The following is a 27,392-nucleotide window of genomic DNA, read 5'->3' on the forward strand; positions in this document are numbered from 1 at the left end:
CAGTGGTTGCGTTGCTTCTCAGACTCGTAGATTAGAACTGGATGCTATATTTTATTTGAGTAGAACACGTCGGTCAATATTCGCTGCGGAATTATCAAAAGTTTACCGCAATGAAGTCCCCTGCTAGGATGGCCTTCTCGGTCTCGCAGGCGAAATCAACAAGAAATGATAATCATAATCGTAATATCTATCTCCCATCCGACTGAACAATCTCAATCTTATACTCCCCAAACTTACGACTGGGAACCTTTTTCTCAAACAGAATATCCAACTCCTCAAACGTCCTCCCCTTCGTCTCGGGCATACAGAAAAAGCAAAACACAAGACATATCGCACTCAAACCCGAGAAAAGGAAACCAAGCTTTCCACGCCAGTTTGCTTCATCTTCGTTCATCGCGTACGGGATCGCGACGGCGAATACGACGGACCAGATGAAGCAGCTTACCGTCGCGAGGGCGATGGTCGCACTGCGCAGTTTGGTCGATGATACTTCGGCCAGTAGGACGTAGCAGAATGGGCCGAGGGTGAGGTCGTAGATGAAGTTGCAGGCGAGCATGAGGGCGCATTGGGCCCAGGTTGGGCTGTTGGTTTGGCGAGGCGCAAAGTCGAGTGTTGCAATGATGAAGAGGAGGATGGCGAGGGCGGAGCAGCCGAAGAGATAGACGGTTCTTCGACCGATGTAGGAGAGTAATGGCCAGGAGATGATTGTGCCGAGTAAGCCCAGTGCTGTCAGGCCGAGATTCATGGAAAAGGCATCTGAGGAGTCGAGTCCGGCGACTTCCATGAAATGCACGGCGTAGTTGATGAAGAACACATTGCCGGAGAAGGACTGCATGTCGTATGCCATGACGCAAATAATCAAGCGACGTAGATTCGTGCCTTTGAAACAGTCGCGATAGTTGAATTTGTTCTCGTGGCCGAAACTCTCTTCCAGTCTGAGTGTTTCTTTGATATGCGCCAGTTTCAGACTCACATCGACATCCTTCGTTGCCAAACGAGTCAGCGATCGTGCTGCGCTGTCATATTCCCCCTTCTTGCACAGCCAATATGGCGGATCAGGGCAGAAGAAGATCAGCAGCAGCACGAACACAGGCAGAATCCACTGCGTCGCGATCGGAATCTTATACGACCAAACGCTCTCCATTGACTCCGTCCCCTTCAGAATCCCCGACGCAATGAGCGATCCAATCGAAAACGCCAAATTCGTCATGGACGCAGCGAAACCTCGCAACGCCAACGGAGTGACTTCACCCACATACGCCGACGCACAGATCGGATAAAACGCAATAATACACCCGTTGATGAGCTCGCCTGCAAACAGCTGCGCCGGTGTGTGGCTGAAAAACTGCAAAAAGATAAATGCGATCGACAAGATCGAACAAGCGGCCATCATGCGACGAGGGCCGAAACGATCGTACGCGAAGCCGGAACAGAGGGCGCCGATGATGGCGCCGACGTTGTTGGCGTAGTTGAAGGCTGAGAGCCAGCGGGCGGCGATGATATATTCGCCATTGTAATTGTAGCCATATGTGTGTTTGAAGGCGTTGAGGCCGACGAGACTGCGCACGATGCCTCCATCCTACAGTCTATTAGTATGTACCGTTTATAAAGAAAGAAAAGAAAAAAAAAAGAATAAGAAAGAAAAGACAGACGATTCCTTTCAGAATGGTCGCTAGATTAATAAATAACCCCCAAGCAAGAGCAGGCCAATACAGTCTGGCTGCTTCCCAAAAACCCAGCGAATGTTCGTCTTCCGTAAACTGAAGCGATTTTTCGGCCTCATCGGCAGCGACAGGCACAGCCTGCACCAGGGCGGGTTTTTCAGACAGCGACATTTTCAGAGAATAATTTCTACATTGAGGGATTTGAGAAGATTTCAGAAATATGCGAACTCAAGGTCCTTGGTATTCAATCCAATCAAGCGCGTGCATTAATCAGATGTTGCATCTAAAGTCTTGGTGTCTTGGTCTCTTGGCCCCCCACTATATCAGAGACGGAGGACGCCGCTAGATGCTCTTGACGTGCTCTGTCACCAGACATTCAAAGTCGCTTGTTCCATAGTAAATGGTGTTTTCATCATCGGGCGACGGTCCAGTGCTCAAGGTATCTCCATACTGCCAGTACAAATCCGCAGACACGCCTGTCGCGTTCAACGCCGTCTTTTGCCACGGCGATTCGAGGTTGCAGTGGTCGGATGTGACGCCGTATTCTTCAAACAGGCACGGCTTGCCGGCTGCTGCACAGGCAGTGCCATGCGAAGTTACCCAGCTGTTTCCAAAGGAGTTGGGGACGCCCCCTGTTCTTGTTAGTGGTGCAGTGCCGAATAGGGTGGTGCACTTACAGCTAGACGGATAGAGATGGAATGTCCCAAAATCAATATCCTTGATACCCAAGTTTTTGGTAAAGTTCAATCCCTCGCTGTATCCGAATGGATAGCTGCCATCAGACTGGATATCAAGGCCAAATCCCTCATCGCCAATGGCGACCAAATGATTCGCGTCCAGCGACTTGATATACTTGCTCGTCTTTGCGATCCAGTTATACAACACGTCCGTGTCGCAACCCTTGCACCGTGGCTCATTCGCCAATTCCCACGCAAAAACCGCAGTCGATTTCGCGTAGCGCGACACCACAGCCTTGATATACCTCTGGTATGCAGCCTGTATCTTGGTGTTGGTATACCACCCCGTCTGATCCCCCCCGTAGGCGGACGTATACGCCTCCATGCCGCCGTAGTCACTCCAGCTGTTCACAAAGTTGATAATCAGCTTGATGCCGTGTTTCTCAGCGGACGACACAACGTAATCCAGTCGCTGCAACCCATTTGCGCCCGTGTTGATCTGCGACGTCCCGTTGGCGTGATACTGGAACCAGACTTTGTTGTTGGCCGGAATAGAGTTGACGTCGTTGAAGCCCCAGACGCGGAGAATTTTGAGGCCCGACTCGCTCATGTGTTGAAAGACGAGGTCGACGTCATCATTGTTGGTCAGGAAGCCAATCCAGTAGGCATTGGAGCCGGCGTAGTAGCCTTTCTTGTTGTCGATGGTGAATTGGGTTCCTGAGGTGCTGACGAAGGAGGCCGAGGCAGAACCAGAGGGAGACGGCGCAGGAACAGACGAGGTAGAACCAGAAATAGAGGAAGAAGAGGCAGTGGAAGCTTTCGGAAGGGCAGCAGCCAGTGCTGCGAACGAGAGGATGGAGAGAAGCTTCATGGTTGCGTACTGATCGTTTGTTGACTGTTTGGTTGTGTCTGTTGTGTTGGTTGTGTTGGAAAAATAAGCTACCAGGATGAGTGAATATATATAACTACATTGGCGGAGGGCATCTCCGTGACGGATTCGGACGTTCTACAACGCTTCATGTTGATCACTTCAACTCCGCACCAAAAAGGGAAATGTTTCATGTTAACGACTACGAAATACATAGCAAGTAACAGATATACATCTACAACTACGGCTTCCTCTCATCCTCCCGCCAGTGTCGCTTCTCGGTCACGTCCACTCCCAACCACAACATATCCGGTCTACTATAGTGGCCAACAGCATCGACAAAGTGACGGCTCGACAGCAACATATCCAGGTCCAGATCAGCATAAATAATTCCCTCTTCAGTCGGTGGTAACACCTCGGACAGCCGTCGTCCATCCGGCCCGATGATAGCAGAACACCCTCCCCCAGCAACGCCAAACATCCCCCCGTCTATCTTCATCTTCTCAATCCCCTTTTCTCTCATCACAGCAGTCGTATGGAACACGAACGTCCCCGACTCAACCGCATACGTCTGCGATAAACTCAGACACCCCTCGCTTGACATCCCCCACAGCGCCTCACCCCCAGGATGAGGATGCAAAGGCGGCCAAGCAGCGATATGAAACTCCTCTCGCTGTCGCATCGTGTTATATTTCAGCAACGGCTGAATATGTTCCCAGCACGAGAGCGCCCCGACATTTCCAATCCCATCAAGCGCAGTCACATTCAGCAGACTGCCGCCCGATGCATCCCCGAAGATCGTCCGCTCCATGTGTGTAGGCTTTAACTTTCTCCGCCGCATCACGATCTCCCCTGCGTTATCGATGGTACACTGTGCGATGTAGACAGAGTTGCCGTCATTCTCGGAGAATCCGAGCGAAACGGCGATGTTATTCTGTGCTGCTGCGGTGCAGATTTGCCGTATCTCGTCCGAGTCGTAGGAGAGGGAGCTTTTGATATACAGTCTCGCCAACTCCATATCTACCGGCCGAGCCCTGCTTTATTAGCGGATCATACGTTAGAGCAGTAAATAGGGAGCCAACCAAATCCACGCTGGATATCCCGGAATCCAGCATTCAGGAAAGGTAATCAGCTGGGCGCCATGGTTGGCAGCCTCTTGAATCAGCTGACAGGTTTTGGCCACGGTCGCCCCGAGATCGAGCCATTCGGGTTCGTGTTGCGTGACAGCGACGCGGATCGATTTGGATGTAGCCATTTTGAAGATCTGATGTTTATTTTGAATTTGATGGTCTGTTTTGATGGGGGATTGGGGAGGATGGGGGATATGGCCGGTGAGCGAACAGCGTAAGGCGGATATATGGATATATTACCCCGCATTATATCTGGTCTTGACACGACACTAACTACTCTGACATTTTCCGAACGGCCTAATCTAGTTATCATGTCTTATCTTGGTGTAATGGCCACTGAAATCGCTGACAATCTGGGGTTGTAGACACTAGAACCAGATATAGCACAGCCCCAACTCAGCCACACAACCCAACGGTAGGCACCCATCATAATTCATAAGGCATAAACTCGGATAACCGACTCATCGGAACCAAAGCAATTATGAAACTCTTCACTCGGCTCCGTCGACTGTTTGCTGTCACCTCCGTAGCGATCGGACCCGAGACGCTAGAACCCAAAAGAGTAATGTCCACGTTGTGTTCTGGAAGCGACAATCTTAACCTGTTCCGATCTCATCCGGTCATGTGAGGGTCATGTGATGCACTATGACAGACTAGTGACTAATGGTTTGGGGTGGTTAGGTAATCAGGGACTGCAATTATCCGAATCTCGGCAGTTTGGCGGAATTTTAGCGGAAAAGAGATCGATTCTGGGGATTCCTGGGGTTGACACTGACATCTGTCACTACAGGATGGGGGGCATTATTCAATCTACATTCGTGCTATTATGATAAGAGTGTAAACAAGCAATGAGAAATAAGAAATAAGAATACGATCAACAGTTCCTGAGAAACTAAAAGTCAAAGTAAAAATACAAAAAGTAAAATAGACGAAAGCTTGATGACCTCACAGGCGACCCCAGAAAACTCTGATGCTGAGTCAGCCGCGAGTGCATTTTTCCGGGTGCAATCAAGGGATGCATATGCATTCGGATAAGGAATGCAGTAGATGATTGGATGCAGTAAGATCAAACAATAGTTACTAAATAATCACCAATAATAGCCATCAAACATAAAACATGGACGGGCGAAATGAAGGCAGGGATGGGATCACAGGATGATGCCGGTGGCGTCGTGCAAAGCTTGTTCTGGTGGCGTCCACAAAGCATCAAGTCGGCTCGGTCGGGATGGATTTCGGGATCTGGGCGTTGTTGAAACTTTTGTTGGATTGATAAGAATCTGTGTGTTTCTACGAGTTCTACGATGATGATGATGATGATATGGAAATGTACGATGATGCATTACCCCATACTCCAGACTCCGCAAACCCTGCATGAGGCCTCACCGGCGACTGAATCGGGCATTGCCACCCCTCATCTCCAGCTCTCCATCTTCTCCGGGTCTCCAGCTCTCCGTTCGTTTCCGCATTTCCGACGATTTGCCGAGTGGGGAACGCCGAATGCAGCACCATATACAATAATAGAAGATGAATGCAAATAATAATTATTATGATCACAATAATGGATGGAATGCTCTGGTAGATTACAATAAATAAAAAGGATGATAGAAGACACACAGAAAGATGCAACCACGGAACCTCATCTCCACTCTCTCACTTCTCCTCCACGGGGAGCCGACGTGGCCCCGATTCTTCGCCTCTTCTCACTGGACGTCGCCGTCGGCCTCGGCCGGTTTTTCTCCATCTCTTCGTCTGTCTTTCCCCCCGGACGCTGCCCGACACATCGTCATCTCGGCTCGTTTCTCGGACTGAGTTTTCGCTCTCGTCGACTGCTCCCCCGTTGGGAGTCCGGCTGAAAACGGGCTTAAAAAGGCGCTCAACGCCCTCCTTTTCCGTCTGCATTCGATCAGTAGCCCAGTCTTTGACAGCAGCCTTCCACTAGTCTGTCTCTTTTTCTCCTCCTTTTCCTTTTCTCTTTCCCTTCCTCATCCATCTCTACTGTTTACTCCTACTGCTACACCTACTCCTCCTACTCTACTTTCCCACCATGGGCCTCGAAACTTCTGCCCACCATGGCGAGTCCATCTCGGCCGCCCCTCCTCACCTCTCCAGCACGGACTCCTTCGACAACAAACCGTTGGACCGTGGTGTTGACACCCCTATCCCCCGCGTCACTCTCCGCGCCTTTGTCATGGGCACTTTCGTCTCCATGGGAGGTATGCTGTTCGGTTACGACACTGGTCAGATCTCTGGTTTCGAAGCCATGTCCAACTACATGCAGCGTTATGCTGAACATACCGGCCCGGGCCCTGAGGACTATGCCTTCAGCAACGTCCGGTCCGGTCTGATCGTCTCTATCCTGTCCATCGGTACCCTCATCGGTGCCTTGGTCGGTGCTCCTGTCGCTGATTACATCGGTCGTCGCTGGTCCATCACCATCTGGTGTTTGATCATGATGGTCGGTCTCATCGTCCAGATCGCTGCTCCCTCCGGTAACTGGGTCCAGATGGTCCTGGGTCGTTGGGTCACTGGTCTTGGTGTCGGTGGTTGCTCCCTCGTTGTCCCCATGTACCAGGGTGAGAGTGCTCCTCGTCATGTCCGTGGTGCCATGATCAGTTGCTACCAGCTCTTCGTCACCTTTGGTATCTTCCTCTCCTACTGTATCAACTTGGGAACCAACACCATGACGGGTACCGCCCAGTGGCGTATCACTTTGGGGTTGACCTTCCTCTTTGCCATCATGCTCGGTGGTGGTATGGCTTTCTTCCCCGAGACTCCTCGTTTCGAATACCGCCACGGCAAGGTCGACAGTGCTCGTCGCACCATGTCCAAGCTCTATGGTGTCCCTGAAAACCACAAAGTCATCATCAACGAGATGGAGGAGATCGGATACCAGCTCGAGGCTGAGCAGGCCGAGACCCAAGTCTGGCACGAGTTCATCACTGCCCCGCGCATGTTCTACCGTATCATGTTGGGTATGGCCCTCCAAGCGTTGCAGCAGCTTACTGGTTCCAACTACTTCTTCTACTACGTGAGTCTTCCTTGCTTTTCCCTTTTTGGTTCCCTCCCGCACCCATTCCCCTTCTGCCCTAGCCCCGTCCGCATTTGGCTTCGCTCCTGCTAACCTCAACACCAGGGTACCACTATCTTCAAAGGTGCCGGTATCTCCAACAGCTTCATCACCCAAGTCATCCTCGGCGCCGTCAACTTCGGCACAACCTTCGGTGGTCTCTATGTCGGTGAGAACTTCGGTCGCCGCAAGGCTCTCATCATTGGCGGTTTCAGCATGTTCGTTCTCTTCATGATCTTCGGTTCCATCGGCCACTTCCTCCTCGACGTTGAGAATCCCACCAACACCCCCGCCGTCGGCAAGGGCATGATTGTCGTCGCCTGCTTCTACATCGCAGTCTACGCCATGACCTGGGCCCCTCTCGTCTGGGCCATTTGCGCTGAGCTCTTCCCATCCAAGTACCGTGCCAAGGGCATGGCGCTGTCGACCGCTTCAAACTGGCTCTGGAACTTCCTGATCGGTTTCTTCACCCCCTTCATCACGAACGAGATTGACTTTGCCTACGGCTACGTCTTCGCCGGCTGCATGTTCGTCGGTGCCTTCATCGTCTACTTCTTCGTCATCGAAGGTCAGGGCCGTACCCTCGAGGAACTCGACTGGATGTACGTCCACAAAGTCGCTCCTTGGAAGAGCAGCAAGTTCGAGATCCCCCAGCGCGATATCCTCGGCGAGGACCGTGCCCAGCATACCCGTAAGGGCCAGGAGGAGTCGTACCATGCTGAGAACGCATAGACGTCTTTGCTTGTTTGTTTGAGCTTTTCGTTGCGATTCATTAAAACGGAGTTATGTTTATTCTGGGCCGGTCGGGATGGTTGGGTGCATTTTCTTTTGCATATTATTGCATACCTTTGATATCCCATTGTTATGATTTAGATGTTTAGACGCAATGATATCACTTCATTCAAGACATTATTTCTTCTACCTTCGACTCGTAGCTGCGATAAGAATAAACGTAAACTTTGTTCCCAAAAAGCCACAAAGTAAGAAGGCCCTGCCGAAACTCTAACCTACTGAATATTGAACTTTCTACATCTTTTTTTTCACCATGTACATGAAGCTTCATAACTTGCTTCCATCTTGTTCGAGTCAACTGCCATCGCTGTGCGGTTTACCTTTTCTACGTAAGACTTGCCAGATTACTGCTACGCCGTTTTGTTGTTCTAAAGGATCATGGAAATTGTCAACCATCTATTAGAATATTAGAACTTCCCGAATTAAACCAAGTCTCGCAATTCAACATGAAACCCCCACTGAACGGTTATGGAGAACCCCGAGCTCATGTTCTTCGAGCCACAAACCATATTCTCGCAACTAATGGCGTAGCCTGACAGACGATTCCATTAGAAAGGTGCTGGAAATATCAGATGTATTCAGTAGCCCCACGCAAGACCCGTAAACAGGTTCGAGTCACTTGGAAACGAACCCCCGTTGAAATGCTCGCCAGCTATGTCCTTCTTCTCGGGGCGAAAGCAACTGTCCCTTGAAATGTGCGGGGATCGCAAGCAAGCTTCCTTATCGCAGGAGACCCCATCTAGATGTCACAGGGCTCGCCAGCCAGGGTCTGATCCAGGATACATTCGACGTCTCTTGACAAGCGGTATGGGAAGTATCATTAGGATCTCGGGGAACAAGTGGTGAGATCGCCAACAACCCTTCATGTAGACATTGATAAATAGCGGCATTTGGCATTTTAATAATAAAACCTGTACAATGATTCCGAGTTAGCGAGACGAGGTAGAGAACTTGGTTGAAGATGTTCGGACATTACCATTTAAACATTCACACTCAGATGGATTCAGTAGCCCTGTTACTAATTATGTAGCCAGAAGCAGCTACATCTCCGGTAACAAGGGCAGAAGATTACAGTGCTTCTGTCCTGTCCAGAAGAACTCCATTGAAAGGTTATGGAGACCGTTAGGGACGTTGAAGACTGAGAGAGAGACTGACAGGGGTCTCTGTGGCATGGGAGGAGACCGCTGGACACAGGTTTCTTTCTACTGGCTCTAATCACCATCCGAGTTAGGGTATTCCGAGGGATAAAACCTGGTTCAACCCACCGATTTATTAGATGGAGTAAAGACGAAGTTAATCTCTGCGTATCCATCACGGCCACCGCATTGAAAGCGTATAAGATCCTTTGTGCCATCAATGTTCTCTCTTGTATGGTCCTCTGGTGGGGAAAGTTTGCTGGAATTAGTATCTCACTCCAATGAAATCAAGATTTGACTATGAAGAGGAACATAGAACATACAAGCGATATAAACTCATCCCTGGCAAAGTCAAATTGGGTAGAACGGGGTCTGGTCATTGAGAGATACGGAATGAACCCAATGCGAAGAGAATGCATACTCACGACAACCACCCCATTCGGCTGCTTTGCCATATAATTAATCTACCGTTCTGTGCAGGTTTTGGAACGAGACCTCGTGCTTTCGACAGTTAGTACACCTAAAGGGGATTGGTGGCTCACTTTACCTTGATCTTGGTCTCGCCACGCTGGGAGGGCTGGACTGCGGCTGACATGCTGAGAACAGAAGGCCCAGCTGGGACTGAAGAGATAAAGGACTTTTGATACGCGAAGGAGATAGAAAAATGAAGATACGGATGAGGATATGAGGGGAGGGATGGAAAGGAGAGAAGAAAGAGAGAAAAGAAAAAAAGAAAGAGTGAGGGGGTGGGGAGAGAAGAGGAGAGAAGCCCAGAGAGGACTGCCCTAAGGGTTGTCGAGTGAATACATCCAACGCGACGCACTGGTAGTCAAAACAAACCATGCTGGAGAATTTCTTCATCGAACTTCTACATATGCACTTGAATACCACGTAAATACTCTTTGAATTTAAATATTAGCTCGTATGCCGTGTGAATAGCCTATGAATCTCTGGAAGCTAACGGGGATATCACGACAATACTCGGTTATACTCGATTTCCAGATGGACAATGTCCAAACAAAGAATGATTTGTTCAACTATCTACCAACCTACAGAGATGTTAGTAACTAGGCGAAATTCTATTTATTGTTTGAGAGACGAGAAGAAAAGAAATGTTGGACAGCGCACTGCCATGCCGATTGAGCGAATAGCGAGTGAAGACTTTGTTTAAACTGAAGATGTCCTCATTGGGTATCACGAACATAAAATATCTCTTCCCTGTCTATATCTATTATTTCTTCAGTCCAATGACCGCCAGGTTTCGCGGACTTAGGCTGTAGTCAAACACCGGCTGGACCCAGCAATCTTTGATCGAGTCCTGCTCACGAAGAAATTGCCACCGATCCACGACAATGATAGCCTCAACGAGCTGAGAGCTGAAGGCCATTAAGCTCCACACGATACTTAAATGTTTCCTTGCCGGTTGGTATTGATTTTCATAGCAGTGAATGTCCTCATCAGTCAGGGTAGCAATCTGCTCCTGCACTCGAGAACCATATATCGGGTCTCGACTCATCTTGATAGTCGCAGCGCGAAAATATGCAGTAAAAGATTGAAAGGCGGATTTGGGCAATTTGCCAAGGATGATCGAGTTCGCTGCGTCTCCTGGAATAGAGTGGCTGGGAAGAACGCTGCGATCGACGAGAATACGTTGTAGCAGGGCACGGAAAAAATGACGGGTAAAGGACATTTCACTGTCATTGTAGCCCCAGTTGTATGGGGCTTGAACGGCTAATGCGCGGGCTGTAATGTTAAGCTTCATGCCGGTCGTTGCGCCCGGACTTTGGTAATTCTCGTAGTATTTAGACATGGGAAATCCGTGCGGGTCGTATGATGTGCCAGTCTCTTCCAGTCGAGGGTGGAGAGATTGAATGATAGGGAGGTCACAGGTGGATGGACCGAGGCGTTCAGTCAACAAATTGTAGCAACAACCGATCATAGCGACGGCCACAATCGAAGGGTTCACAACGAGAGATCGGATACCATGATGAACAAGGTTTCCGCAAGAGTGAAGGGAAACAACCATCAATCTAGCAGCACTCTCCTCTTTTCTCTCTTCACCGGAAGGTCCAGCAGATGATGGATGGATAACGTGGCTGATAATGGGCTCAAGATAGCCGTCTTGGATTTCATGTTCAATATAGCTGAGTGTACCACGAGTATGAACCTCTGGTGTCGGCAGCCTATCTTGTGATGGAGCTTTGATGGAGGGTCCGAACAGTTCGTCGGGTTGGAGCCTAATTTCGCCTAACATCTCGACAAAAGGAACGTCTTCCTGGATCTGTGGGCTCTCTATTATCGAGTTGGGTGCTTCCGTCGTTCCAGAAGCAATCTGCTCTGACGTCAAAACGTAGCTGTCGGATGAAAGTTTGTTCTTGTGAGAAGATCGAGCCTTCGGGTCCTTTGCCAATTTGGCTCGAACATCCATGTTTTTGGCACCGCTGATGTACTGATGCTTGCGCTCAATCGCGATGATATGCTTGTCGTACGGCGGACTGGCCAGCGTCCGTCCAAGGTAGTTCTGTCCAGATCCGAAATCGACAATGTGAGTGACTTCTTCCCCTCGGCGCTCGTTGACAGTTTTTGATAGGGATGCGACGTATTGAGAAAGGCATTCAACCTCGTGTACTTTTTTTCGGTTCATATGCATAGCAACTTGCTTTGGTAATTCGATAGTCTTCGATGATGAAGTGCATATTTCTCGTTTGAGCGCCAGACGGCGAATGTTGAAAATGTAGTCTAAAAGGCTCTGGGGAGGGAATGCTGCTCCATTCCAAGTACGGCTGCTTTGATCTACAAAGGACTCGCCGGCGCCTCGTAAGGGCTCAATATCCTCTCTTAAAAGCAGCTGAATGATATCTTGAGTATCATGCTGTTCAAAAAACGATCTCCAATCTTCTGGCAGTATTGTTGTATACAAATCGGGCTCGCGGGTCAAAAAGTCAACCATGTGGACGCCACCGCACAAATTCATGAAGAGCACCGATGTGGTGGAGAAGGATAGAAGGGCCTCAATGTAGGCATCGGGGCTTGCCCACGCCTCGGAGATGGGTAAGGGGCGATCGGGAGCCATGTAAAATGGTGGATGTGAAGCATTTCACTAAACCCTTAAAAATTCTTCATCGCGGGGAAGCCATAAGTTTATGGAGATCTTGATGCGCTGCTGACTCATCATCAACACCATAGCCCTTGATAAACTAGATTTCCTCTCATCTGTATTACCAACTGCCCGTTTGCATTGCAATGAGAATTAGACATAAAAATAAGACTGGGATGTAAAATTGCTACGGAGGGAAGGGTGTTTGGCTATGTTGGACGCTAAGGAAGGAGAGGCAGAGGCGGGCGATGAAGGCTCGAGAACTTGTAGTAGGAAGGTTGGATGGAGATGGTTGAAGAGAAAGATATAGTAAAAGAGGAGAGGGAAGTGAAACAAGAAAAACTGTACATTAAAATTCTGCGCTAGGCAGCGAGCCTGCACGTTGCTCAGTCGTGCTCAGTATTTCCTTGTTCTGGTACGGGAACAAATATGGCAAGGACCTGGTGTGCCCTGGAATACATCCTTAAACTATGATACCAATTGAAGATTACTCTGATTCCTCATAGAAGGATTCCGCCAAAGTCTGCACACGGTGGTAATATCCTCTCACATAACTCTGGAGTCTGACCTCCAGAAAGTCATGACCCATCCCGCATGTTTTTCCTCCACATTCTTCGCCCTCCACTATCTTATAGCACGTAGTTGTAATTTGGTGGAGGTAATCGCATGGCGTGGTGCAAATGTGTGCATGATTCGTTTTCATGACCTATAGAACGAATAATGTTAGCTGGGCTATGTTGTAAGAGACTCAATTTCACAGTTGGCATACCTCGCAAATTTTAAGACCCGTGCACTCTGGGAGCATACAGGGGATTCCCATGAGATGAACGGGGCAAATTCTCTGCAGTAGGTTTGCAGCGTAATGCTCTGCAGTCGCAGCGGCAGCAATCGCTGCTGTAGCAGGGGGGCAGCAATCGCAGCTGTAGCAGGAGCAGGAATCGAAGCTGGTGCACGAACCGGGAGCAGCAGTCGTACCAGGAGTCGGAGCTGGTGCAGGATGTAAGGCGTACTGAGGAATATATGCGCGAGCAAGAATCCCAGGAACATGCTCCACCCCTGTGATAAGGCTTGTTCTTGGTCAAACATCGGCATAATGTGCATCCCTATTCTGCGAATACAAATTGACGAGAGACTGAGATGAGAGAGACGAAGATGAGAGACTGAAAGAGGGGTGGGAAGGGAAGAAGAAGAAGAGGATGGAGGGGAAGAGGGAGAAATATAGAGGGGGGAGAGAAACAGCGAGAAGTCCCGAGGGCTTTGAGTGAATGACTGCTCGTGACACCCCTCCAGTGAAGACAGGAAATTTTTCTCATTCTCTTTTTGGCTCTGCTTGACGTGGGTCCTTGTTCCTCCAGCTGTAGGTGCTCCAGATTGACTGGTTCGATCAACTGTTCTGGATGATGCAAATGGCTTGTTCTAGATGGGTTCTATCAAAAAGGATGACGGTATACAAGGTACTCCACATTGAAGAAACATAACATTTTATCTAAAAACAGTCTAATCAGAACTAACTTCAAGTCTCTATAAGATCATCCTGCTCCTCCATAACCAGGCTATTACCACTTTGCCTTGCCCAGAGACTCTGATACTTCCCACCCCTTGCCAGCAGCTCCTCATGCGTTCCTCTCTCCACGATCCGTCCCTCATCCAGGACCAGGATCTGATCGGCACTCACAACTGTCGACAATCGATGCGCGATGACAAACGTTGTTCGTTTCGTTCTCAATCTATCCAACGCAGCCTGAATTTCCGACTCGGTGTTGGTATCTACCGCACTTGTCGCCTCGTCGAGAAGGAGAATCGGCGAGTCTTTGAGGAATACTCGGGCGATGGCTATGCGCTGTAACTCGCCGCCAGAGAGTTTGACTCCCTGCTCTCCGACTTTTGTCTCGTAGCGATCGGGGAAGGTGAGGATCCTATCATGAATAGCAGCTGCACGGCACGCAGTGAAGATCTCTTCATCGCTAGCTGATGGTTTTGCATAGCGCAGGTTTTCCATGATCGAAGCATTGAAAAGGAGCGGATCTTGTGGAACGACCCCGATAGCCTCGCGGAGAGAGCTGAGCGTGACACCACGAACATCATGGCCGTCAATCTCGACCCGTCCGGAAGAAACATCGTAGAAACGGAGCAGTAGTTTGAGAATGGAAGACTTCCCGGATCCGGTCATACCGACAAGAGCGACGGTCTCTCCCGGCGAGGCAGTAATGTTGACATCCGTCACGGTCGGCTTGCGAGGGTCATAAGAGAAATGCACATGGTTAAATGATACATGCCCATCCACAGACCCAAGATCCTTTGCGCCTTCTTGGTCAGTGACACTCGACTTCGTCTGAAGTAGAAGTAGAAGTCGCTCTGCGTCCACAAGCTGCGACATAAGCCATCTGTACTCCGCCGAAAGATACATGATAGGATAAATAAGCGTATCCCAATACTGAAGAAAAAACACAAAGTCACCAGGAGATGAACGGCCCTGCGAGATTTCAAAAACCACCAGGCACGCGAGAACAAAGAATGTAAGAGGAACCATCACTTCGAGTATTGCTTTTCCGTATGCGTCGCGCTGCCCGAAGCGCCTGCTCGCCTTGAGCTGGGCATCGACTGACTTGCTGAAACGGGATCGCTCGAAGAAGAACCGGTTGAAATAGGAGACGGTCTGCCAGCCTTGGATAGCCTGATGCATGACGCGCGTTTCGTCTCGTTGGGCTTTTGTGAGCTGACGCCTTGTGCCGATGTTCCAGTTGGATGTAATGACCTCGACCGTGATATAGGCGATGGACGCAACCACCATAGCCAGCGACGCATAGGCATTAAACTTCCAATACAGCATACCAGACGCAATAACTAAATCAGCTATCGTGGGAAGTATCTCATTAACAGCCGTTTCGAGAAGATTTGTCAACGATTCTCCCTGCTCAACGGCCTTCATGACCTCGGCCGAATCGCGCTGGGAATGAAAATCCATCGATAGATTCAGAACATGGCTAAACGCTGCATTTGTGATCTGCCGATATGAGAATTGCTTGATAGGAATCGTCACCAAGGCAAGAATCAACCCCAGCCCAGCGTCATTGCGAATCAGGTCCAATACTACCCAGATCCCGAGAGCCTTGAAAGGGGCTTCATTTGCGAGGATATCATCCGTCACGATACCCAGTTGTCGCGGCACAAGGATATTTAGTGCTCGGCCAGCTGCAACACACACAAGGCTTACCAAGATAGAGAGCTGCACTTTCTTGTCTTTTCGAGGGATGAGGTAGGGTAGAAAGATGGAAAAGTCCTTGACGTACGCGAACCAGCTGCCTGTTTCCTGAAGGCGTTTAGCTCGAGCTTGTTTGATGTCGTGATCGTCGTCGGATTCCGAGTCACTCTCGTCGTCATGGTCTGGGATAGCAGGTACTGTATCGTATGAGGCAGCTCCGTTCCCTAAGAGTGACTCTGATTCTTCAGAGTTTGCTGTAGGCTTCGAGGATGCGTATATCGAGATTACCGCGAAATATAAGAACAAAGAAAGCCGAAGAGCCAGACAGACCAGCTGTGGTACTGTCTGCGACCGACGAGACAAAGCGAGAAGTGGCGCGTCGAACGCGATATTGATGATCGATATCACCAACAGTTCATACCAGAGGCATTTTAGAATTCGAACTGAAGACCAAACTAAGACAAGTAGAATTGCGTGGAAGAGATCGGACTGGGAATCGACAAAGCCATTTCGGATGATTTCAATGGTGCCTGCAACAAGATAGGATATGATGATAAGAGTCGTCGGGAGGATGTGTGGCTTGATTTTATTTGATTCGGACTGTTTCACTCTGCCTATATTGAGGACGGTAGAAATGAGAAGATAGAGACTGGCTGTTAGGGCACAGCCGTAATGGAAGGCCTGTAGTATTGCCATTGAGAGCCGATATTAGATGGATAGAATGACATGAAGATTGAGTTCATCGATATCAATATATAAATGAAATTTCCAAAAATGCGAATATTAAGCTACTGCCTAATCTCACCGTTTAAATTTGGGGAACTGTTCTGATTGGCCAGGTTTGTGGCGTGGATCATGCAGATCAATACGAACTGACTCATTATGATTCACTATTCTTTAAAAAAGGAGTCACAAAGAGAGCCGAAAAGGAAATAATGCAGGTTATACAGAGATGACTGCAGATGGGTGGCCTGAATGTCCATAAGACCCTTATTTCTAGACTTCCCCACCGTCCATAGCCACATCTACAAATATCACCAAACAAAGAACACGATTCAAACCATTTCTATATTTTGGTTTGGATGGACGAAACCAGGAGCTGTCACGTCAGTCTTGTCTTTTTTTTTGTGTTTTTTGCCTGCATAGCGCAGACCTTCAATTCTATGCCACCCATCTTTTGCTGTGTTGAATCGGGCCCGAGGACCCGGGGCTCCACTCGAGGGCCAGTTGCAGAGATCACCATTCAAATCCCGGGTTGTCTACCATGAACCGGCTGACATCCCCAGACCAAGAAGTCGGTGGCTTCGCCGCAAGTACGGAAGCTTGATTTCGACTGCGCCACGAGATGCACAAGCACTGCAGCTGTTGAAATTATTTGATGCTGCCTGTGCATCCCATGGGTAGACATCAATTGTGGAGTGGACATCCGTATCAACTATGAGCCCCATGATTGAACTTGAGAGATTAGTATCAAGGCACATTTCTCAAGACTCCAGTGGAAACAAAATGTAATCCGCAACGAAATCAGATATGGAAAGTTCTGGAACCTTGTCACTCTGACCCAATCTATATGGCACTTCATTAATCTCAACCACTTTAATGACCATGCTAAACTTTAGCATGGTCATAAGACCCCGGGCTATCATACTATTACCATGAATACAAGCATTGTCCATCCGATGTGGGAGTAGATTGTATCCTTGCCATCTAAATACGATGGGATGGAAATTGAGCTTGTTGCATGGGATGAGGTTTCGATGAATTCTTCCATCAGCCCCACGGTGATAGCTAGATCAGTATAGCTACTGTGTACTGGAGCTGTACAGAACAGCAGCCGATCCAACCACTTCTGCCATGTCAGAGCAAGTTAACGCGCGGTTCAGCCTATCAAGGAATGCCGACAATATACCCGGTTGGTAGCTGAAACAAGTCTTGACAGCATCAGTCTGGCCAAGTCGTCGAAACTAAGCTTCTGCGAGCTAGACCGCCAAAAGCTATTGTAGAGATCGAAGATCCCTAAGGCACCTTTCAATCCGGGTTTGACTTGTGATCCATATCGGAGTAGATGGACTATGTTGAGTCTGTCAACGACCATCAAGGATTATCTTGGACTCCAAACTTACTTTGTTGCCATCATAAGCTCTCCAACTGTGGCTGTGGTGTAATCACAGTGTCTAAGCAAGACAAGTAGACGTCTGCCAGGCCATCTCTCTTGTGGATCCAACATGTAGTAGATCAACGCGAGATCCATGGAACAGTCAGACAATTATTGTATGTAGTCGATGTGAGGTGCTTTGTTTTAAAGCCTTCGGGTATCGTAGGGTATGTTCGCCAGAGGATTCATCTTCCATGTTGTGCCATGGATCAACATCGTTCCTTGGAAGAGTCATGAGTCAGTATAATCTTTGAAGTTTTGATGGGATGGGATCTTACTGATGTCTCGCAAACATGAGCACATACACGATGGAGGTGTATGCACGGAGAGGAAGATGCAGACAATAGAGCACACGGCAGAATTTCGATTACCTAAAACATGTCAGTCAGGATGATGTTTTAGGCAGGGAAGACACTTTACAAAACTATTGTCTGATAATCATCAAAGACAGATGGTCTGCGTGACAATGGATGCTATTGACGCACGACTCTTAGTTGTATGCAAAGAGATGATAGAGAAGAGATGATGATGATGAGAAAAGAAAGGGATAAGGAGGAGAGGTGAGAGATGAGGGTATATATAATAGAAGACAGGGTGAATATTTACTGATTCTGGTGGATGAATGAAGTATACATCACATCCTTCACACTATTAGGCTGCCATCTACCAAGCGACCATTTCATTCACATTTTCTATCATCAATCTTCATTCATGTCCATCAATCTACAATGAGTGAACTACAGAAAGTGGATTCAGACAAGAGTGACTGTATTACCCTGTCCAACCTGCAAGATACCTCCACTTCGCCTACCCTCTGGTACAGAATACATGTCCTCCTCTTCGACCTATACCACTTTAATGACCAACCCTCCGAAGACCGTCTCGAAAGCGTAACCGACCCATCCTACATCGGCCTTCCATACTTTAACGCATCTAAAGCAGACGCGATCAAGACTACCCTCATCGAGAAAAACTGAACAAGCGACTCAACCGACGCATGAAGACGCAAGAGTACGGCATGTGTGCTGCAGACGATCTAACATGAATATTGGGCAAGGCATTGAAGATCGACCGGGAAAAGCTGAAGAAGAATAAAAGGTTTCGAGGATTAATGCAGGAAAAAGGCTGGAATTGGGCGAGGAGCGATGGAGCGGGTTGTGATGAACTCAAATACATGTCGATCTATACTGCTTCGATCTGTATATAAATGGAATCATGCTCGCTTATCAAAGTGGGGTCTGTCAAATCACAATCTCCGACATCCTTCATCGCCTCCTTGATTCCTGCACAGTCCCTCGGAAACGGGCTAAGCATGCACCAGCCATACACTAGATGCTGCTAAACACTGCTAAATGGGGTCCAAGGGGGCGGAGGATGCGGGTGGACATTTTCCAGCCATGTTATTTGGTATCATCTCGGATTCAGCCTGGATATCCGCCTAGTGCTAACTAAGAAGCTTCCGCGCAGAGTGGTACGCATGTTGGAAGAATAATAAAACCATCCCAGTCGCTGTTCTGCAGTCTGGTTTAGTTTGTTCATCCTTTTCTTCATGAAGCTTTCCCGATAGGCAAGATGCGCCTTTCCATCCTCTTTTCTTCCATCTTCTTCCTCCCCACACTGGCTATCGAGGTCACATCCGGCTCAATATGCAGCTCAGCATGCGGCAAGGGCAAGACATATGGATGGGACATCGACTGCTGGGACGACCAGTTCAACACCTCCAAGCCGAATCCCAACATGGCCAATTGCCTGCTCTGCGAGAGTACCAGTCCGGCCTATAACACATCGACCGACAATGATCTCTACTGGTTTACCTGTATGTATCTGACACTTCATGCATGAATGAATCTGACCCTCTAGTCAATATGAAATGGACCCTCCAATATTGCCTCATCCAACACCCCACCAACAGCACCAACGCCAACTGCAACGACTACTGCACTCCTCTCTCCGCCGTCCTCAACCGTGCCTGGTTCCTCGATGATGGCAAAATGGTCAAGCAATACGCCTACTGCGACTGGGGCGAGCATCTCTTCCAGAAATACGCCCCTGACTGTGCTTCATGTCTGGCCAAATCCGAGGGTTCGGTCGTGCTGGCCAACTGTAAGTCATCCTACTCTGACCAATGAATGCACTTACTTATGCTTCCAGTCTTCAACAACCTCGTCACAGCCTGCGAAACCAAACCCAACGCCACTGCCGGCCGTCCCATCAACATGACCGAACCTCTCTTCAGCACAAAATGGGCCACGACATCCTCCACTCCCTCCGCCAATCCCTCCCCGCAATCATCTTCCCTATCCACCGGCGCAAAAGCAGGCATCGGCGTCGGCGTCGCAGCAGCGGGTATCGCCCTCATCGCAGCACTCGGCTTTGTCTGTCTCCAGAAACGAAAGAATAGATCGCGTCAGCAATTACGAGACTCGTCGTCCACGATGCAGCCTATCAACCAACCACAACCGCCGATTCAACCGCCCCGGGAGATGGATGCGGGCAATGTCAAACCCGTGCCGGAGTTGCAGAGTTGGCAGCCGGACATGAAGCATCAGCATCATGATACGGCGCCGCCGCCGGTGGAATTGGGGAGACATTCTGAGGAGAGGATAATTGCGCCGACTGAGTTGCCGGGCTAGTTTATCTGTGTATATTTATTGACTTTGATTTTTGGCGTATAAGATACCATGGGATAATTATGAGATATCCAAATCTACATTTACATAATTTAGTCAAGCAATAATAAGCTTTCTTAAGATTGGATGTGATATCAATGCATAGATAATCTTAACTGCAATAACGATATCCATCAATAGCCAATGATGAACAAGTGGCGTCATTTAAGAACCATCTAACGACATGCAGGTGAAACATCCATAGGGCTGTTATCGGTGGCGTACGGACCACGAATAAAGATGGAGAATAACCCAGTTTTTCTTTAGATAGACGAGGATATTCTATGGGTCCGATAACTACAATTTAGCAGCATAGATATCCACATAGTATACAAAGGACCAAGGTGGCAATAACGAATACAATGTCCAACTATCGTATGTTAAGCAGGTTACTCTTAGATACAAATACACGTTCATGATGGAATATATATTCCATCATCAAGAGACTGAAATATATCCATAGATCTAGTAACTACACTCCGATGTTCGTGAACCTATGGCATAGTGCTTCAACTCCACTGCCCTTTCAAATATATATTTCCATCTGAACGGTATATTTACCGTCCAGATCAAGAACCAACCCCAAAGCCTGACTGACTTATGATTCTACCATAACAGAATGATCCATTCTGCTTATCTGCTTACTATGCATCTGTTTCATATTCCTTGACTTCTTACACCTTTATCATTGCTTACTATTCGCAGACCGTAAAAATCAACCCGAATATCATTACCCGATACGGTTAGACAACACAGACCCTGCCAGAAGACAAGCCCCAGGGCAGTGTTGAAGCTTGACAAATTGATGTGATTTATTGAATCGGAGGCAAGGCAGAATAGGGGATATTTTATGCTTAATGGGGTGGCATTCAACGGTGTCTTTACTTTTGTTGTCTGGTCGTGTAGACGTTGAGGATAAAGTGTGAATACCCCGATCGGAGGAATGTGAAACAGCCACTGTGACAGATCTATATCAGCTGTCATATTGCATATCATCATATCAAGAATACTTTGCGTAGACTCGAGAAGTAGAATATAATAACGCAAACACAGTAAAAATGTAGATTTTGAGCACGTGAATGTAGAGCAAAGAACAAAGGAATCACATGACACCCCCTATTCGTCTTGGCCATCGTTCGTTCTTTCTTTGTCTGGCAAATAATAATATTCGATCCTTCAAACCTCAAACTTGTTTTCAACTGTTGATCCTCGTGGTCAGATGTCAGGCCTCCCATCGCATGGAGCTTGCTTGCCCAAGATCCATCGGGGGCACTAACCCGTTGAAAGGAACTGCCAAATGGCCCCCAAATCCACAGTAAGGCTGGTTGTGTTGTCTCTCCAATCACAACACCGACAGTTGGACTAGTCGAACTGTCGTTGAGGCTCGTGGCAGCCTTTATACTCGATCCAGCAGTGATATACAATGTGGACCCGATGGCTGTGGCGGGCAGTGAGCTGGCCAAGAACATAATAATAGTCAGCCAACAGGCTCATCCTGCGCCCATCGCAATCTCCAATCACAGCCCATGATGCTATTCGCACTATTGCCGTCCACACAGCCTCCAGGATGGCGATCAACAAACAGCCTTACGCCATCATGTCTGACATACATAAATATGCCCTCCATCGCCGTTCAATCTGGAGTCAGCTTCAAGCATCTCAATCACAATCACCATGTATTCCAGTCTTTTGGCGATTGTCGGTGGTCTTTCCACCCTGACAGCCGCTCTGCCCAGCAGCGCTCCCCAAGAGCCTTGTGCCCAGCTCAGCCATACTTTCAAAGAATGGAAGTCCGCTTATCTCAAGAACCCAATGAGTATGTCTTTTCCCTTTTATGCAGAGTGAATAAGCTAACAGGATAGGCGTGGACCACTACCTCCCCGGAGACCTTGTCCATGAATGCTTGCAGACGATCCCGTTCGACTCCAAGAGAGCCATCGAGTTCCTCGCCGAGGCCAGAAAGTACCTGCAGTTCCAGTCCACCACAGAGATCCTCAAGAACCCCCCGTCTGGATATCTGATGCCCGCAGTCGATCTGTTTGGTGGCTTGGACTTTATCGAACAGCAGGCAGCCAACAACAAGTACGCCAGCCAGACCGACTTTGATGTCGCCATCCACAACCTGCTCTCTTCGGCCCACGATGGCCATCTTAGCATCCAGGGGATGTGCTCCCAGTTGCTCTTCAACTACCAGATTACCATGCCCGTCGTCTCGGTGTCGAGCGACGGCCTGCAGCTTCCTCAAATTTACGCCGCAAACGACCTTCCCCTTCTCCGGAACGGCTCGCACCAGGTTTCTCCGGTCGTCAAGGTCGATGGCGAAGATGCCGAGACTTTCTTCAAGAGCCAGTCCATGAAGGCCGGCAACCAAGACCCCGATGCGCTGTACAACAGCGTCTTCCACACCTTTGCTCGCGGCGGCATTGGATCTTCTACCGCCGCTGGTACATGGACGGTGTCCACCGTCTGGCCCGGGCAGTCCAACTACACCTTTGAATTCGGCAACGGAACCACTCGCCAGGCCCAGACGGTGGCCGTCCCCAAGTCGAAGAGCTTTGACTACGGGAGTGGCAAGGAGATCTTCAAGGATCTTTGCATCCCCAAGAAGGCATCTTCCTCGTCCGCCATTGCCTCTTCGTCCGCCACTCCTGCCTCCTCTTCTTCTGCCCTGCTGTCGGCTACTCCCACTCCCACTCCTTCCTCCGGTGTCTCTGGAATGCCTGCCCCAACGACGCTCCCCAAGGCAGTTGTGCGCGAGCCCAACAACTTCGTTTCCGGATACTTCCTCAACGAGAAGGACACTCAGGATGTGGCGGTTCTCTTGATTCCCACCTTCGCAGTCAAGACCCCCTACCTGGAATCCTTTGTCAACTCGACCGCCAAATTCCTCAAGGAGGCCGCCGCAGCTGGCAAGAAGAAGTTGGTGATCGATGTCACTGGTAACGGTGGAGGTCTTGTCGAGCTCGGTCAGATCTTGTTCAAATTCCTGTTCCCCAACGCGCCCATCCAAAATGCCGGACGCTTCCGTTTCCACGAAGCCATCAACCTCATGGGAAAGACATACGGCTACCTCGACTACAACGACGGGCCAGAAGACTTGATGGAAATTAGAATTCTCAATGGATTCGCTCGCACAGCCGCTGTGACTCCGGATCAGAAACGCGGCTTCAAAACCGTGTCGGATCTGTATGGTCCCCACGAGATCATGGGCCAGAACGTCTCGAGCCTCTTTTCCAACAACCTCACCTTGACTTCTGAGACACCAGGGCTTGCTCAAGACTACGACATCACCGCCCCCCTCTTCAAGCCCGAAAACATTCTTCTCGTCACCGATGGATACTGCGCCTCGACCTGCACCATCTTCAGCGAGAACCTCAAGGACCAGGGCGTCAAGAGCCTCGTCTTCGGTGGCCGACCTCAGGATGGACCCATGCAAGCCATCGGTGGTGTCAAGGGTAGCCAGGCAGCCGAGCAACAGACCTTTGACCTCTTTGTCAGCGAAGCTCAAGGCCTCCAAGCCGCCTCTGTCGAGAACGGCGAGCCTCTTCTCACCCCCGAGGAGATGAAGCGATTCAACGAGACTGTTCCCGGTCTGAAGGATCTCGCCTTGCCTGGCAAGTTCAACGTCAACCTCAAGAACCAGTACGCTTCCGAGGACAGCATTGTTCCTTTGCAGTTTGTCTACGAGGCCGCGGACTGCCGACTCTTCTACACTGCCGAGAACATTCTCCGTCCTGGCACCAGCTGGGCCAAGGCTGCTCGCACTTTCTGGGGCAATGGCAAGTGTGTGGCTGGTTCGTCTGACAAGGCGACTCCTTCTGGAAAGCCTTCCAGTTCGGCCACCGCTTCTGCTACTCCTAGTAGCACTGCTTAGATAGGATGATTTCTTTTCTTCATGACTAGTGTATAACGCTTAATATGATAGACAATATGAGCACTTCACTTCAACTTCCTTTCCTTCAAACTGGTAGTATCAGATGATAGTCATTCGATAGCAATCCTTGACACTTGAAACCATAAACTCCAATCTACCTCTAAAACATCTAGTCTACGCTATATCTATCTATTTCACCCACCCATACATCTCTCTCATCCGATTCGCCAACCCCACCGCATCCCCCTTCGCCCACGGCATCGCATGGTGATAATTGATCTCAAACAACGTCGCAGCCGACGAATCGAAATACGCAGCCAGATTTTCTCGACAGAGAGGGAGGACGGCGTCTTTGAGCCCGTGCACGTGGATTGTCGGAATGGAGATCCGCTCGTCGTCGTCGCAGGCCCCTGCATCATTAGCATCCATCCATCTTGAATATGCATTGTATATAAGTATCTAAGACATACGATGCGCAATCTCCGACTCCATCGGCCCATAAGCCCCCATATAAATCACCCCAAACAACAACTCGATCCCGCCCTCTGCCAGCTCCCCCATCCTCTTCCTCCGCTGCTGATCAAGAAGCAACCCACTCGCTATCCTCGTCCCCTGACTGAATCCCAGCACGCCAACCCATGACCCGCTCGAGCTGTCGTCTTCCTCCATCATCTTCCATACCCGCTCCACCCCGTCCCGGCCGATACTATCATACCCGCTTCCGTCGGGGTAGTCGGCCCCGTGTGCGTCTTTCGTGAACCACGATTTGAAGGGCGCGAAGTCGCGGAAGGCAGGGAGGATGCCTGCTCCAGCGGGGGCGGTGAATGGGCCGTCGAAGTAGACCAGTTTGAAGGCATCTTCGACGGCCCGTTCGAGTTGTGTGCATTGCAGTTTGAAGATGGGGGCTGTGGAGCCGCCGCCGTGGAAGCAGGCGATGCGGGGGAGGGTGGATTTCATGATAATATACTAGCCAGGGTAATTGATGGAGTTGATAAAGATGAGCCGAGTGAAGTGGGAAAGAAGGGATATAAGAACGTCAAAGTCACCATGCAAGGGGAAAATGGCAATGTTACACCATCCGCACCACCTTCCTGTACGACCGTGACGGAGGTGACATGGCCCCTCTGCCTCCAAAACCCGTCAATCGGACGCAAGGGATGATCTAGAATTGTGACAGCCATACAGATGGTTGCTTCACATTGTATCTTACGCTTTTGACTCGACACGATATCGGTATCCCGACAGTGATCGGCATTCAGCTCGCTGATAAAGTGCCCGAAGCCGAGGGATGTTCGGGGTTTGTGTTACAAGGTCTGCCGATATTGTCGATCTAGATTGAATTTGGCTTGAATAGTGCGGAATAGGAAGAGGTTGGAATTCGGACTTTTGCGTCCGGTTTCTGGCCGATCGTGTCGCTGTGGCTGACGATTGGCCGGAAGTGTACACTTTGATATTATCAGGCGGATATCACATGCCCGACTAAAGTCAACTCAGAATCGATGGTATATTGGATTTTGTGGTTGTATTCGTCAGTATTGAGAGAATATAGAGTATCGAGTTGACGCTATACGCGTATTCCATATACTTGACAATCAAGAGTGTGGAATCTCGGACCATCACCAGGATCCACAACTTCAGCCCTAGAAGCGACAAGCTGCCAATCATCATGCTTTGCAGCCATATTCTCAAACAATCGCATTGTTCCCGACAAAGGATCCCAGCTTTTCGTACTTCATGCAGGAATATCAGACTCCTGCTGGGCCAGCGACCCAGTTGTGCGACAAGTGTTGGTGCTTTTAGCTGCGTGTAAAAGACTGTGCGAGGAAGACGCCATGTAGGAGCTCTTGGGGCATGAGGAACGGACAGGACCGTGTCATTTGGAGCAGGTGATTATGGGGATGTGCTGTGCTGCAGCGCTGGTTATCTCTTCCTGTGCAGGATTCTCGGCCACTTGACCAACATCAATCAGGAGGATGTGGTGACTGTAGAGAATGGACGAGGCCAAAGAGAAAGCATTTGTATTGCCCATCGGAGTCGCATCCCAGTCCAAATATTGTCTGAACCGGCTCGTCACTCTATCCGAAGTTCAGAGTAGATGAGGTGCATAGTGCAATGTTGTAGTGGCTAACTTGCAGGTCTTCAATTTATCGTTCCGGTTATCTTGTTGTCGCTTTTGCCGTTTACGCCCGAGTCGCCGAGGTGGTGAGTTATCTTGACAAGACATAAGTGTAGCTGACAAACTAGGCTTGTGTCGAAAGGTCGGATTGAACAAGCTCACACCAGTCTGACTCGGAATTATTCGATAAGAACAACCGGGTTTGTGATCCATCTTTGACCGATGATCGATGGTAATGGTCAGACCCGTCCATGGATCGCCATTCTGGTCATGCTCTTCCAGCAGATCGCCGGACAGGTGTTCGTGTCCTAGTATAGTGCATCATTCTTCAAAAATCAGCAAATTGGAAATCCATTTGTGCTGAATGTGCCGTTGAATATCGCCTGTATGATCTTCAACTTGGCTACATTTGCCTTGGTGGATGTCATCGGAAGTCGGTATGTTTTCGTCCTATATCTCTTCTCTCTGACTCTGACCAGCAGACCACTGTTGATAGCCGGCGCCTTCTTCATGGCCGCCTCAATGATGCTCGCATTCGGTTTCTACGGCCTATCCTGGGCATCAATGTACGTTGCCCTCTGCGTTCACAGCCCCATCTGACGTTTCAGAGCCTACGTCATCTTCGGCGAGGTCAGCCATGTCAAAGAGAGAACGAGTAACCTGGCTGTGTCTGTCTCGGTGGTTACCACGTTTGTGGTCTCGTTTACGGTGCCGTATCTTATCAGCACCCTGTATGCGGATCTGGGTGCGAAGGCGGGCTTTATATATGGTGGTTTTACGTTGGTTTCGGTGGGCGTGGTGTGGTTTTGTGTTCCTGAGCTGATGGGAGGTCGTTGGAGGTGGATAGCTTATTTGAGGTTGATAAGGCTAATAAGCGATGATAGTATAAATGTGGTGGCCTGATATCATGACTTGTCTGCCAGTTGTTATGTCAAGTATCGAACA

At 49.3% G+C, this 27,392-nt stretch overlaps 14 protein-coding genes across 14 annotated transcripts; 6 read left to right on the forward strand and 8 right to left on the reverse strand.

Moving 5' to 3' along the window:
• Positions 1-67: 67 nt before the first annotated feature.
• On the reverse strand, positions 68-1,880 carry ASPWEDRAFT_42536 (uncharacterized protein). Its single transcript, XM_040835802.1, has one exon. The coding sequence runs from the start codon at positions 1,391-1,393 to the stop codon at positions 188-190; it is 1,206 nt and encodes a 401-aa protein (XP_040688218.1). The 5' UTR covers positions 1,394-1,880; the 3' UTR covers positions 68-187.
• ASPWEDRAFT_585559 (uncharacterized protein) lies at positions 1,492-1,920 on the reverse strand. Its single transcript, XM_040838389.1, has one exon. The coding sequence runs from the start codon at positions 1,833-1,835 to the stop codon at positions 1,590-1,592; it is 246 nt and encodes an 81-aa protein (XP_040688219.1). The 5' UTR covers positions 1,836-1,920; the 3' UTR covers positions 1,492-1,589.
• An 86-nt stretch (positions 1,921-2,006) lies between these two features.
• On the reverse strand, positions 2,007-3,212 carry ASPWEDRAFT_29680 (glycoside hydrolase 5 family protein; the record flags this gene model as incomplete). The annotated part of the gene is made up of 2 exons (XM_040833312.1): positions 2,007-2,296; positions 2,342-3,212. The coding sequence occupies 2 exons, from the start codon at positions 3,210-3,212 to the stop codon at positions 2,007-2,009; spliced, it is 1,161 nt and encodes a 386-aa protein (XP_040688220.1).
• Positions 3,071-4,826, reverse strand: ASPWEDRAFT_70219 (carbon-nitrogen hydrolase family protein). The gene is made up of 2 exons (XM_040839108.1): positions 4,292-4,826; positions 3,071-4,243 (listed from the first exon to the last, which is right to left on the reverse strand). Exons 1-2 carry the CDS (start codon positions 4,462-4,464, stop codon positions 3,451-3,453), a joined length of 966 nt encoding a protein of 321 aa, XP_040688221.1. The 5' UTR covers positions 4,465-4,826; the 3' UTR covers positions 3,071-3,450.
• A 41-nt stretch (positions 4,827-4,867) lies between these two features.
• ASPWEDRAFT_42538 (uncharacterized protein) lies at positions 4,868-5,185 on the forward strand. Its single transcript, XM_040835803.1, has one exon. The coding sequence runs from the start codon at positions 4,978-4,980 to the stop codon at positions 5,167-5,169; it is 192 nt and encodes a 63-aa protein (XP_040688222.1). The 5' UTR covers positions 4,868-4,977; the 3' UTR covers positions 5,170-5,185.
• A 909-nt stretch (positions 5,186-6,094) lies between these two features.
• ASPWEDRAFT_42539 (sugar porter family MFS transporter) lies at positions 6,095-8,314 on the forward strand. Its single transcript, XM_040835804.1, has 2 exons — positions 6,095-7,367; positions 7,473-8,314. Exons 1-2 carry the CDS (start codon positions 6,384-6,386, stop codon positions 8,136-8,138), a joined length of 1,650 nt encoding a protein of 549 aa, XP_040688223.1. The 5' UTR covers positions 6,095-6,383; the 3' UTR covers positions 8,139-8,314.
• A 1,910-nt stretch (positions 8,315-10,224) lies between these two features.
• ASPWEDRAFT_42540 (uncharacterized protein) lies at positions 10,225-12,414 on the reverse strand. Its single transcript, XM_040835805.1, has one exon. The coding sequence runs from the start codon at positions 12,405-12,407 to the stop codon at positions 10,566-10,568; it is 1,842 nt and encodes a 613-aa protein (XP_040688224.1). The 5' UTR covers positions 12,408-12,414; the 3' UTR covers positions 10,225-10,565.
• Positions 12,415-12,809: 395 nt separating this feature from the next.
• On the reverse strand, positions 12,810-13,600 carry ASPWEDRAFT_185028 (uncharacterized protein). Its single transcript, XM_040832053.1, has 2 exons — positions 13,239-13,600; positions 12,810-13,137 (listed from the first exon to the last, which is right to left on the reverse strand). Exons 1-2 carry the CDS (start codon positions 13,530-13,532, stop codon positions 12,919-12,921), a joined length of 513 nt encoding a protein of 170 aa, XP_040688225.1. The 5' UTR covers positions 13,533-13,600; the 3' UTR covers positions 12,810-12,918.
• Positions 13,601-13,840: 240 nt separating this feature from the next.
• ASPWEDRAFT_42541 (ABC transporter ATP-binding protein) lies at positions 13,841-16,345 on the reverse strand. The gene has a single exon (XM_040835806.1). The coding sequence runs from the start codon at positions 16,327-16,329 to the stop codon at positions 13,945-13,947; it is 2,385 nt and encodes a 794-aa protein (XP_040688226.1). The 5' UTR covers positions 16,330-16,345; the 3' UTR covers positions 13,841-13,944.
• A 196-nt stretch (positions 16,346-16,541) lies between these two features.
• Positions 16,542-16,836, forward strand: ASPWEDRAFT_585622 (uncharacterized protein). Its single transcript, XM_040838391.1, has one exon. The coding sequence runs from the start codon at positions 16,609-16,611 to the stop codon at positions 16,777-16,779; it is 171 nt and encodes a 56-aa protein (XP_040688227.1). The 5' UTR covers positions 16,542-16,608; the 3' UTR covers positions 16,780-16,836.
• Positions 16,837-19,360: 2,524 nt separating this feature from the next.
• ASPWEDRAFT_29685 (uncharacterized protein) lies at positions 19,361-20,421 on the forward strand (the record flags this gene model as incomplete). The annotated part of the gene is made up of 3 exons (XM_040833313.1): positions 19,361-19,604; positions 19,649-19,891; positions 19,940-20,421. 3 exons carry the CDS (start codon positions 19,361-19,363, stop codon positions 20,419-20,421), a joined length of 969 nt encoding a protein of 322 aa, XP_040688228.1.
• Positions 20,422-22,131: 1,710 nt separating this feature from the next.
• ASPWEDRAFT_173965 (peptidase S41 family protein) lies at positions 22,132-24,331 on the forward strand (the record flags this gene model as incomplete). Its single annotated transcript, XM_040831156.1, has 2 exons — positions 22,132-22,273; positions 22,320-24,331. 2 exons carry the CDS (start codon positions 22,132-22,134, stop codon positions 24,329-24,331), a joined length of 2,154 nt encoding a protein of 717 aa, XP_040688229.1.
• Positions 24,332-24,520: 189 nt separating this feature from the next.
• On the reverse strand, positions 24,521-25,288 carry ASPWEDRAFT_112677 (uncharacterized protein; the record flags this gene model as incomplete). The annotated part of the gene is made up of 2 exons (XM_040828346.1): positions 24,521-24,741; positions 24,802-25,288. The coding sequence occupies 2 exons, from the start codon at positions 25,286-25,288 to the stop codon at positions 24,521-24,523; spliced, it is 708 nt and encodes a 235-aa protein (XP_040688230.1).
• A 1,546-nt stretch (positions 25,289-26,834) lies between these two features.
• Positions 26,835-27,388, forward strand: ASPWEDRAFT_185033 (uncharacterized protein; the record flags this gene model as incomplete). The annotated part of the gene is made up of 3 exons (XM_040832054.1): positions 26,835-26,884; positions 26,930-27,013; positions 27,056-27,388. The coding sequence occupies 3 exons, from the start codon at positions 26,835-26,837 to the stop codon at positions 27,348-27,350; spliced, it is 429 nt and encodes a 142-aa protein (XP_040688231.1). The 3' UTR covers positions 27,351-27,388.
• Positions 27,389-27,392: the final 4 nt, after the last annotated feature.

Source organism: Aspergillus wentii (genome assembly GCF_001890725.1).
Source record: "Aspergillus wentii DTO 134E9 unplaced genomic scaffold ASPWEscaffold_5, whole genome shotgun sequence".
NCBI classification, from domain to species: Eukaryota; Fungi; Ascomycota; class Eurotiomycetes; order Eurotiales; family Aspergillaceae; genus Aspergillus; species Aspergillus wentii.